This window comes from Rhinolophus sinicus, linkage group LG04, assembly GCF_036562045.2.
Source record: "Rhinolophus sinicus isolate RSC01 linkage group LG04, ASM3656204v1, whole genome shotgun sequence".
Lineage (NCBI taxonomy): Eukaryota > Metazoa > Chordata > Mammalia > Chiroptera > Rhinolophidae > Rhinolophus > Rhinolophus sinicus.
Genome location: NC_133754.1, coordinates 119,585,318 through 119,598,112, shown reverse-complemented (window position 1 = coordinate 119,598,112; position 12,795 = coordinate 119,585,318). Strand labels below are relative to the sequence as shown.

Below are 12,795 nucleotides of genomic sequence, written 5' to 3'. Positions count from 1 at the left end.
ACATTGGGATTTCTTAACCTGAGAGATAAATACCAATAACCGTGCCAGAGTGAATGCGTGTTTAACTAGTTAATTAGGCAAATAATAAGAACCTTACCAGAACACCTGGGTGGCTTTGGAGTCTAGTCCTAAGAATGTCAGCAAGATCAAATCTAACATTTCACCAAGTCAACGTTCCCAGCATGTGGGATGTGTCATTTCATGGCTGAGGTCCATGAAATTATTGTAAACGGTCAACAAACAATAGGTTTCAAAATTTCAATGAGTTCCTACATATGGAAAAAGAAACTGCAGGTTTGTGAATGATGATGGAATTGGGGAAACATTGATAATGGGTGCCATTCAGCATTCCAAGGCAGTCCCGAAAGAAGCCTCTGCAAACTCTCTGAGCATGGGTGGGAGGGGACAAAGTAACCAGGAAACTGCTCATGGACTTACCCACGCAGGTTGGAAATATGTCCTCATTGTTGATCTGAACCTCGATCCAATCCATAAGAAGGTTCATGTACTGCGGAGCTGGCAGTGCAGTCGGCTTCTTGTACTTGAGGTCGTCCTGCCACCGATACTCATACTTGGGGCCCCCTGACATCACCGGGCAGGTCCGCTCGGTGCAGAACTCGCAGATGGTGCCGTAGATGAGGTTGATCCGATTGAAGAAGTCCACCACGTGCACGGCCACCCAGTCATTCTGGTCCTCCCCGCTGGGCAGCTGCACGGCCGCCTTCAGGTCCACGCCCGAGTTGAGGGACGCCTGAGCTCGTTTGTGGAGCTCAAACCTCTGTGTGCCAGGTTCAAATTTCCTCTTGGGCCGAAAGGTCTTGTCTTTGTTGAACACCTGTTTCAAGGCTATGGACATGGTCTTCTTTTCTTCCTTTGTTTTGCAGGAAGCAAAAAGGCACCTGGAACTTTTCAGTGAGAGATCACAACCCAGCAGGGTTTTCCACTGCCAGCCCTCTGGCCCCAGTCTTGCGGCCGGTCGCTTTAAATCTATTTTAAACAGCCCCTTCCATCTTCCTCTTGAGTGATTTCCGGGGGAACCTCATGTTTCTTCCTGAAGGCAGGAGAGAAAAGGGTCTCATAAGTACCCAGTTTGTATTTAAGAAATGACAAAGGTTTAGACCGATTTCCACCTGCCTTTGGCTGTGCCTACTTCCATCCAGGTATGTGGATGCAGCGGTCAAGCCAAACCCCTGGGAATCTATACGGGCAATTCAAACCACACAAATGACCAAGTAAGAAAAGGTATCCCACTCCTTTTCTTCATGGCCTTGGTCAAACCTCTGGTGACTCTTCCATGCGTGACCACAGGCTCCGTGGACCTCTCCAAGGTGTGAAGGATGAGTATAGTAGTCAATGACCCATCCTCATCCCACATGCGCTCCTCCTGTGAGCATCTGCCCCCCTCCCCCCACCATTGCCCCTATTGAGTAAGAATGGGGCTAGTGCCCCCATCCTACTGGATAAAGCTGATGGGAGCAAGGCTGATGATCACACCTAGCTAGCTAACAAGAATCCTGGGAATTTGGAATCAGGACCTAGCCTTTGTTAGGAATTATCCCTGAGAAGATACGAGAACTGGGTCTCATTGAGCCCTATTTGGACCATATACAGTGAAGTTGAGAAAGCTGGTCTGCAGGGGGATGGGGGGTAAGGGGAGGAGAGAAGGAGGAAGAGAGAAGCAGCAGGAAGAGGAGATGGGAGAGGTCACGAACATACAGAGGTAAGAGCACCAGTGGCCACAGGGAGAAGAAGAAAGATAAAGAGAGAGACAGTGAGAAGGAGAGAGTGGCGTCCTTACTTCTAGAAACGGGTTCAAATTCCTTTTAAAGCCTAGCTGTGATTCCAGCTCTTGGACCACATGTTTTTCCTGAATTAATCAAATTAATTCCTTGTTTTACTTCAGCTAATTTGCATGGGTTCTGTTTTTCCCCAAGAATCCTTAACTAGGACCGCATCTCTCATCCCTGCAGTGGTTCATCCTTCACATCCTTAATACCAAACCCTACACAGCAGTTCCAGGCAGAGCATCTGATAAGACTTTCTGCGATAATGCAAATTTCCCATAGCTTTGCTGTCCAATATGGTACCCACAAGCCACATGTGGCTCTTAAGCACTTGAAATATGGCTATTGTGAATGAGGAACTGAATTTTTCCTTCTATTTAATTTTAAGTGATTTACATTCAAATAGCTACTTGTGGCTAGTAGCTATCATATTGGACAGTACAGCTCTGATGTCTTCAATGCTCTCTTCTCCACTATCTCATTTGACCCTTATACAATTCTGGTTAGGTTTATAGAATTATAGTTGGTATAGTAGATTTGTAGCAGGTATCATTATCCCTGAGTCTCCAAAAGATAAAATTACTTGGCTAACAAGGTCCCATAGCTAGCAGGGTGTATGGTTAGTATTGAAACCCAGTTTCTTGTCTTGTCAAAAAACCCAGCTCTTTGCACGTGGCCTTATACTCCAAAACGTGATGCCCTTCAAGCTGTCTTTCCTGCTGGATGATGACGCCCTTTTACCCAGTGGTTCCATCTACAAACTCCCCAAAGATCACAAGTATAGATTGGCTGGAGGTAAAGACTGTGTCCTGTGTCCTAGAAACGAGAGGAGATAAACTGATGCACTCCTGGGTCAATCCCTAGCAAAGTGAGCCAAGAGCTGCGGCCAGATTCAGAAGGACCCATTATGGGAGCTGGACTTGGAGTTCAACAAGCTAAATCTTTCCCTACCTAGAAGGGCTTCTGCTGTCATTCCACACTCAAACATGGCTTGATGATGTTTCAAACTTTAGTTATTCAGGCCAAATAAAACAAAACCAAAGAAGAAAACAAACAAACAAAAACCCACACTGGAGACTCCAATTCCCTCTCACAGACTCTACTCTTTGCTCAGAACTGCTGGCCATTCCGCTAACTGCCTTCTCTGGCTACTCCCTACAGCCTCTGTGTGCTCATTTCCTCCCTCTTAGTCTTACCCTCTTATTAGGTTTTCACTGAAATTCCCCATGATGAGGAGGTGTGTTTTTGTTTTGTTTTGTTTGTCCTCCTCATATGGCATTGAGCATACACACCCCCGACACAGAGACCCATGTGGATAAGCACGTCACGTGACACTCTCTGCCTACGACTGGAATCACACTCCTGGTTACTTTGGTATCACCAGGAAGGATACCACCACATAACCGCTATAACTCTAGAAAAGAAAAATAAAAGGGGCTATCTCTCCTTCAAAACTGTATCTTCCCAAAGGCTTAGCCTGCCTGAAAAGAGGCTTAAGAAAACTAAGAGCCTTAAAAGGGCATTTCAAAAATAAAAATATTAGTTAGAGGTTGGGAAGATAGAGAGAGGATGGTGAGTACTTGTTTTCATTTTTATCTTTTTCTTTTAAAAGAGACAATAGTCTCTCTGTATCACAAATGCTTAATTACTGACAGTAAAGCAGCAATAATCCAACAGCCGCCCCCTCAGGTCTCCAGCAAATAAGACTCATTGTTCTGTTATTCTGATAATGGGGTACCATCAATTCCTAGTGTCCTCAGAGCAATCCTCTCCTTGCCGTAGATGACCCTTGATATCACTAATTGTGCTGTTTGCCCTTGGCCTGGAGTGTCTGCTTGCATGGATACTAATGTGGAAACCTCCCTCTACACCAGAGCCAGGCTCTCAGCAAGTCCTTCCGGCATTCAAATGAGACATACAAAAAGAGACAAACAAAAAATTGCCCTTTCTTTTTCTAGAGTAACAGTGATTGTTTGGTGATATTCTTCCTGGTGATATCCTGAACCACCCAGGAGTATAGTGTGATTTCAGTCTCAGGCAGAGAGTGTCACAAGACCTGCTTTTCCACATGGGTCTCTTTTTGTATGCTCAGGCACTTGAATGAGACAAAACAATCAGAGCAAGCCCTCACCGCAAAGCCCCGCAGTGGCCGGTACTCACAAATATTTAAATAAATAGTAAAACCTTCATTGAGGTTTGGGGATGTTTCTTCTGGATATACTTAGATAATCAACTTCAAGATATCAGTCTCTTGAGCTGGATGGGGTTTCATCTAAAACCAGCTTTCCAAGTCATCTAACCAGCTTCCAAGCCATTCTCTTTTTGCGCCAATACAACAGCATTTACCTGAGGGGAAAGTCATCTTTGGAAGATTATTTCTCAACCAAGTCCTATAATGCACTGCTCTTGACTACCATTTATTAAACTCTGCTATGTACCTGATTCTTTACACATATTAGTAACATTTTAATCCCACCTACAACCTTGCCAGGTGGATGTTTTCATGACCATTTTACATAAGAAGAAGTTGAGGCTCACCTAGATGAAATAATTTGGCAGAAATCACAAAATTAGTACATGGGAAGGCCAAATTTTAAAGCCAGACCTCTCTGGCCCTGAAATCTCTGTGATTTTTTTTTCCTTCTCACTAAAGCTGTTTTAAAATCTCATGAACATCTTTATGTTTTCAAATCTCCTTCACATGTAGATTTCCAAGCTCCTCACAAGACTAGATAGGAAGCTAGAACAGGTGGTACGTATTAGTATCTCCATTTTACAGATAAGGAAATAGAAACTGTGATCTCCTAGTGCTTGTGCCACGTTTTCTCCTTCTGACATGCTCAGACATAAGCGTGTCAAATTCTTTGTCTAGAATAAAGTTCCCTGGAAAGGGGATGGGATGGTTGGTGGGCCAATGGCAATCCAGGATGGATAATAACAAATTCATCATACTCCTGAATGACTAAACAGAGGCATCTGTTTGTGTCTTTATCTGTGTGTCAGATGCTGTACTGGGGCAGGTACCCTAAAGAGTTTTGATGAAAAAGGGAACAGGAAATCTACCTGGCCTTACTTTCCAATCCAGAGCCCCATTGGGATCCATGCCCATAATTTATACTGTAGGCTTCTTAAACAGTTAGAACAGTGCATCTCAGATGTTAGTATGGGGATCTTGGTGTTTTATTTTTTATTTTTCAATTACAGTTGACATATAATATTGTATTAGTTTCAGGTGTACAACATAGTGATCAGACATTTACATAACTTATGAAGTGATCATCCCTTTAAGTTTAGTACCCATCTGACACATTACTATTGAGTACATTCCCTATGGTGCACTTCACAATGTAGGATCTTGATAAAATCCAGGTTCTGATCCAGTAGGTTTGGGGTGGCACCTAAGAGTCTGCATTTCTAACAAGCTCCCTGGTGGTGCCAAATCCACCAGTCCCTGGATGACACTTTAAGTATCAAAGCCTGATCTAACTAAGAAATCTTATTAGAAATGCAGACTCTTAGGCCTCCTCCCAGACCTAGTAAATCTAAGTCTGCATTTTAACAAAATCTCGGGAGAAATATGTGCTTTCAGGATCACTGGCTTGGAGGGCTGCCTGACTGGCTGGGTAAAGGGATGATTAAATAAATTTGCATTTGTTCTTTTGTCAGATAGTTGGCATCATACACATATTCTTCAGTTGAGTGTGCATGTGTTTGAGAAAGAGAATGATGACAGACTCACTGTTTTGAATACAATGGCCTTGACAGATGGTGACAATGACCGGGTCCTTTGATCTGGATTGATTTGGATAGCACAGCACGCAGAACTTAGGAGGTTCCCAGAGAATACCTTTTCATAAATGCCAGATGATGTGGCTGCTTTCACTGCTGCTGAGGCCACAGGCAGAAAAAACTTCTTTGGTTACGTAAAATGTAACATTAGCAACAACAGTCATTATGCTCTGTCCTCATCCAGTCTCCAGAACAAAAAGAACAAGTCATAAGTTCTATCCCCTGGGTAGAAACTATAGGCAAATTCTATGTTATGAATAGCACCTACCTCAATGCTGGTCCTCAATAAATAATTTGAAACCAATTGCTCATTTAGCCAATAAGCATTTACTAGAGGCCTTTTACGTGTCTGACATGGGGCTAGGCACCAAGGGTGCAGAGCTACTGAAAACTTGGTCCCTGACTTTGAAAAGTCCACGATTTGCTGTCTAGTTTTGAGGTTACTTTATTGGCTTTTGCTTTTCAAGCTACAAAGTTAATTGTACCAATATAAATAGTGATGTGATTCCTTCCCAGTTTTACTCAATTCAGGATGATAAAAAGTGAGGCCCTGTGGAAAGAGAAAAATGGAAATCCAAATAAACATCATGAAATTGACAGGGGCTCCATGTGTGCTCTATAGTTTCTGCTTAATAGATCAATTATAGCAATAAAATGCAGTGTGCACTATGAAAATATGCAGAGAGAATTCTGCTGGGCTGCAAGGGAATGTTGACAAGGTAGCTAAGCAATGCTGGCAAGGAAAGTTCTTATTTTTCTTTTCCTATTGATGTCTTCTGCCTACTTAAAAAAGTCAAACAGTTCTTGCCAAGGAAAAGAAGGAAATAAAACAAATGTCCCATTCACTCCTGAGATGTCCACCTTCTCCAACTGTGACCACCTCTAAAGAGACCTTGGTGGTACAGAAGGGTGGGTCGGACAGAAAGGAGAGGGACTAAAGCTGATATTAATTGGAGGGGAATAAGTTCAATATCTCATCTTTGGGATGGAGGACTCCTCCTGGCAGGTCCAGCTGTCAGAACAATGCATTACAGGAAGGCCATAAGAGAAATGCCCCAGAAGTACCCCACATGAGGAAGGTCTGTCACCATCAATGCTGGGGCCCCAGGAACTAGGACGGCTCCCGGCACAGGGCCAACTTCACAGAATGCTTGCTGAATGAATGAATAAATGGGGTGAACAAGAAGCCTCTGCATCAAAGTGAAACCAAATGGGACCTCTTGGGTTGAGTTCTTTGGGGACTCTATCTCAACCTGTAAACTCACTGCCGACTCACTGAGGTCAGATATTACCAGCTGCTGGGATGCTCTGAAGCATCCCCATCTGAAAGTTCTAGACATCTCTCCATCTTCTCTCTCAAAATACGCTGTTCCTGTCCCTGGTTATCTAAAATTCCAGCTGTTCAGAATTGAAGAATGACTAGCCTGATTTCCATCTTCCTACTATATTTTTCTCTTTATGGCTGGAATAGTCCATGGAACCCTCCTCTCACATCCTAAATGTTGGATAAAAGTAGATTAGGTTTTTATTTTAAAGGTGTGTGTGTGTGTGTGTGTGTGTGTGTGTGTGTGTGTGTGTGTGAGCACGTGTGTATGTGAATGAAACGAACATCATCTGACCTTTCAGACTCCAATAAAGGATATACTTCAAGATGTGATTTATCAACCTTTATGTACTGCTTTATTCTTGCCTACTCATTAGCTGTTATCTCTGCTCACAAGACAATCCCCAAACTGGAGTAACCCTGACTGAGAAGTAGCGTTTCTTTTTTCCCCCTAATCTACCTCCTCAACTCTGGGCCGCCATATTGTTGCAGTTTAGCATTTTAGATTAGTCGGGAGAAACACTGCATCCTCATTTTAGGCTTTAAAGACATACATGATTGCAGAGTTTTAAAATGCGCGTGTTATTTCTGAACACAAATGAAGTCGGTACAGCCTACAGAAGCTTGTCACATGACTCTCACTCCCCATCATTTTCTAGCTCTTCAATGTTCATTCAAGTTGCATTCTCACTTTTTCATTTGCATATTTTTTAGGAGGACATTCTAGCATTAAAAATAGGAGTAAATAGTCCAAAGATGAAGCCATCACATGTAACCTTAGGCACTGCAGCAGCGGGAACAGGAATGATTGATCAATACACAGGAGTTTACAGCAGAGACCCGTAACGATTCCCCATTTCACAGACTCAGAAACATTGCCATTCAGAAGAGGACACTCAGTGGTGAGAAAAAGCAGAGTGACAGAAAAGGATGGGATTTATTTGGTGTTATTTAATTCACTACATACTCATGTTCTACTGAAGAAAACACAGACTTAAAAAAATAAATGTTTTCTTAAAGAACATAAAGTTTTCTTAAATAAAGACCTCCCTGAAGTCACTAGAGACAGGCTTGGATTCCCAGTAATGAGGAAGATGACAAATCTTTGGTTCAACCTTGGAGATGGTTGATTCCTCTCTTAGCAGTTTTTAAAACAGTGAAGATAAAATTATTATAAGATAAAAGCTGTTGAACCACTTATAATTTATGAAAGACATATGAATTATTTTAATAATTTTTTTAAAGAAAAAAAAAAACTCCAAATAAGTGACCGTTTGCTCTATTATTTCCAGATCTTTGGACTAGCTAGAAAATACTTTCGTGGTTTTAAAAAAAAGACATATGATTTGAGAACACAATACCTAAGGCAGGTGAGGGTAGGAGCATGGAGGATGAGGAGGGAACTCCAAATAGAACTAATATAACAGCTACAATAAAAAAGAAAAAATTAAGGCAGGTAAAAAATGTAGTTTTGCTTTTTAAAGACAGGTGTATACCAGCTAATGTGATGTTACTCAGAACCTCCACTGGATACAGGGATAAAGGTCACTGTCAATTCCCATTTCCTTCTTTCCCTTTGAGACAGGGTATGCCAGTTCTTTCTTGGAAAAGTCTTGCTTTAAAGGAAAAATGTTCAAATTCAAGGAAGTTGGTTCCTGCAACTGTCAACAGACTTATTTAATCTTAGCCACCCTATGTGAATTTGAGTCTCAGGGTCTGGAAAATTTTTATCCCTGGCACTATGGGAATTTATGCATGACATCTGGAACCACTGCAAGAGATCGTTGAAGGGGGTCGGGTTAGAGAGCACAAAATGGGCCAGAAGACTGGAAATTAGAAAATAGCATTCTACTTTTCAAAAGGGTACTGCTTTAAGCTTGGGGGGATGGGTAAAATTGACACCAATTGCTGGCAAGATTTAGAGGCAATATAGCCAAGCAGCTAAGAGCGCAGTCTGCAATGTTGCTGTGAAAATTCTAGAGGGTATGTGTAAAATGTTCAGAACATCGCAGGCACTGCATAGTGTGGCTGCTGCTATCATCCTCGTCATCATCACAATCACATTATGATGCAAGTTTTAATAGTCAGATTATTAAGAGACCAAACAGCCACCTAGAACCTCTCAGACTGTTTAAAATTCTGTTCGACTTAATGATTATATAACAGTAACAATAACTCGCATTTATTTTGTTGTTGTTTTTAATTTTCACAAGAACCCTATGAATTAGGTATTATTATTTTCCCCATTTTACACTTAGGGAAACTTGAGACACAGCAAGATTAAAACTTTATTCCAGGTCACAGAACCAGTAAGTAGCCAAGCTGACTCCAAAACTCTTAACCCCAATTCAAACTGCCTCTTTAGACAGCTGGGTAGTTCACAAAAACAAGCAACAACAGGGGAACTTCTAGAGCATATCTCAGGGAGTGCAGAGGGGACGGGAGAAGCATAGACCTAGCCCTATGTGTGCAGCCATGTGCCACTCCCAAAGACATCCATTTCTTGAACCTTTGTGGTCTAGAAGATGACCTGGAATCAGATCCTAGCAATGACTAACTGTCTGTCTTTGGATGAGAAACCCTTTATGAACCTCAGTTTTGATTTTTTTAAAGATAATGATATTTACTTCTCAAGGTTATTGTGAAAATTAAAACAGATATTGCCTGTGAAAGCACTTCATAAAGGGAAAACCATCATACAGTTATTGCCATGGTGATAGGTAAGAAAGGGAACTGCAACTTTTGACATAACACCAAGATATGAGTAATAAGAAACAATTCAGTTTGATGCAAGTGTGTGTTTATAACCAAGAGATAGGGCAGGGGCAAGGGGTGACAATAGAGTCCTGCATAGGAGGAAAGAAAAAAAATCAAATGCTTCTTTCTTGCTTCAATTGGATGGACTTCTAATTCTCATGCAAAAGCAAACAATATTAATCTAAGTAATCTGATAATGAGTCAATATTCCCAAACATTGATAACCCACTAAGCTTAATATTGTGAAGGAGTTCCAGTATTTTTGCATGTAATAAAATCTACTGCAATATTATTTCATGAATTTTGATATACCAGGACAAATGACATCCCCAATAACCTCCCATTTACCCCTAAAACACTTTTTTAGAAAAAAGTATGAAAGTCTTTTATTTTAAATTTTAAAATACTTTACATTTAATACGGTGCATTAAGTTTTAACTCAGCTATGATCTCTGTGTTCTGATAACAGGAATAATTTTCTGATTAGTTATCTGGCTGATGGATTAAGGCTGCATTCCCAGAAAATCTCAAGAGAGAAAAGACAAACCATCTACCTGGGAGCCTTTCAATTTGCTGAGGTGAAAACAGATGGACAGAGAGGATAACATGGAGATAAAATTAAGACAAATAATTAATGATGCTATCCTCGCTACACGCCTGAACATGTCCACACTAACTAAAAGAAAAGTCTGAACCAAAATAGAATCAAACAGTGATTGTAAATGATGAGCCACCTGGAGGATTGTAGCGAGCCCCACCTTTAGAATCAGAAAGACAAGAGCTTGAGTCCAGCCTCTACCCATTAATTCATTAAATCGTTACCCTCCTGGGCTAAACCTATCTCCTTGTGCTGCAGTTTCTGCTTTGGTTAAAGGAGGGTGCTACCACCCATATCACAGTGTGTTTGGGCGTAAAGTGAGATAATATAAGTAAATATGGGCAAGTATCAAGAGCTATATTTATTAATCCAGATTTCTCATATTATCAGATTATTGCTCATAGTATTCACTGGCTCCATGATCAATAGAGATTCCAAACATAACCTGGTCTGTTCTTTAACTTCTTTCCCACAACACCTGAGTACCTGACCCTGAAAATGTATAAAATCTTGGAAAATTTTAGAGCAGAGCTCCATTTCCTCACTCCTGGTTTTTATGAGGAAAAACTGTTCCTAAGTTACACAACTGGCCTTTCTCTGTTCTTTGACTAATGTTGTCCAGGGGACGTGCAGGGACTAACTCATTTAATTGGTAAATTTGAGAAGAACCAACTGGGCATGCTTAGCTTGCTCAGCCTTACGTCCTGGGAGGTGCCTGCTCTCAGGGAGTGTGCTATTTGCTGCTTCCCCAACTTTTTGAAGGGAGGAAGCCTGCTCCCTCCAGCACTACGTGGGAAAAGGTGGGTAAATCTAGGGTTCATATTTAGCAAACTCATTTGGCTAACAGACCTAGAGCCACGTCCTCCAGCTTGGCTTCTATAAGTAATAAGGCTTATGTGTTTCTGTTGTTTCAATCAATTTCCTCAGAAATCACGTGGAGCAGAGTGGTATGATTTGTTTATTGGAGGCCCTCTTAGAGCCCCCAGTTCAGACTGGCTTGCCTGTGCAAAGTGAGGTATTTTTTAGAAGAGCTTCATTATGACATCCGTTCAAGACATAACTGCCTTACAATCTGCAGAAGGGCTCTGCCTATCTACCAGGCATGCGTAGTCTTCTCGAGAGTTTTCTCAGACAAGAGAGACAACCCAGGTCCTGCCTGGTGGGAGGCACACAGTGACAATGCTCAGAACAGAGCGCCCCCTCATCTGTGAGGTGTTCCTAAACATTCTGAGCATTAGGTTTGACAGTCCCACGCTCTGCAGGTGGCTACTGGCCAGGGCCAGTGTCCTCCATGGGGAATCTAAACACTTCCACTCAGACAAGGCCTCTCCCTTGCCCAGTCTCATTTCCTCAAACTCCTCTCTGGTCGAACTTCAAAATTCAGGTTAAAAAAAGGGGGCTGGGGGTGAGGAGAGAGGTAGAGGAAGAAGAGAGGAAGGAGGAGAGGTTGGCAGTCATCCCTTCCGGTGATATTTACATCTCACACGCACCTCAGTCACACTCACACCGTGACCACTCACCCTGCTGCATTTCTGCGCTCTCATGTCTGGCCCCTCCATCAGTCTGTGAGGGCGGGATCGCACCCTGGATTTCACTGCAGCACTAATACCTACCCGAGGGCTCAGCACAAAGAGGAACTCATAAATTTTGTGGTTGAACTGTGTATCTAACTTACTGCTAATCAAATACCGCACAGATAAACGGTTCCTTCTCCCGCTGAGAGGGCCATGCTCCAGGAATCATGATGAGGCATACTCGACAAAAGAAACCTCAGAAAACAGAGATACTTCATGCAAAGATCAACAGCAGCCACTGACATGTGCTTCCCTAGGCCAATCTAAACAGCTCACACAGTTTCATTTTCCAGTATTCACTGAAAAGTCATCTCCTTTAGAAGCATGCCTTGCTTTAAAAGAATGTTGAAAAATTCGTGGTAGAGCTTTGAAACATCTTTGCACGGTGCAGCAAAGGCCTCTACCTACGTGCTTTTTTAAAGAATATGTTTTAAAAATATACCTCAAAGGAAAAATGATGGGAGAGAAAGAAGGTCAATCGGTTTGGGGAATTGTTTTTTCTCCAGTATGAGAAGAAAATGTATCCTATCAGTTCACTTAGTGCAAACTCGACTTCTGTAATTTGGTACCCATCCATCAGCTTCTGCCTCTGCTGCGTCTACCCCATTCTCTCTGTACCCCTTTACACCAGGACGAGGCAGCAGGCGTCTTGGCCCCTAACCTGTGTCCCCCACTCATCCTGTACAAAACCGTGAAACTCATTCTCCACAAGCCATGATCCTGGATGTGAGGGGAGCCTAGAGTGAGAGCATGGCTGATAGCATTTTATAGCAGGAAGAACCCTTGAAAGTCATATTATTCAATTCAGCCTCTTAATGTACTAAATACAAAACCAGAAACAGCCACAGCAAATGCCCCGGGAAATGAGGTGAGGCCCACAGGACAGATGGGAGCTCGTAGCAAAACCTCAGCCTTAGCGCCAGTGTTTCTTCCACGAAGCCGCGAATCTCTTACGTGCTTCAGCAAACC

General features: G+C 42.3%; 1 protein-coding gene across 4 annotated transcripts in view; it reads right to left on the bottom strand.

Annotated features, from left to right (window-relative positions):
* The window catches only part of MOB3B (MOB kinase activator 3B), a 179,509-nt gene that overhangs the window by 121,941 nt on the left and 44,773 nt on the right, over positions 1–12,795 (bottom strand). For 3 of the 4 annotated variants that reach the window (XM_019736285.2, XM_019736287.2, XM_019736288.2), the window contains exon 2: positions 439–1,051. In XM_019736285.2, coding sequence (XP_019591844.1) covers positions 439–856 — 418 coding nt within the window. In that variant the 5' untranslated portion in view covers positions 857–1,051. Of the gene's footprint in view, positions 1–438; positions 1,052–11,772; positions 11,792–12,795 lie in introns of those variants that run through there. The other variant, XM_019736286.2, reaches the window with a different exon arrangement.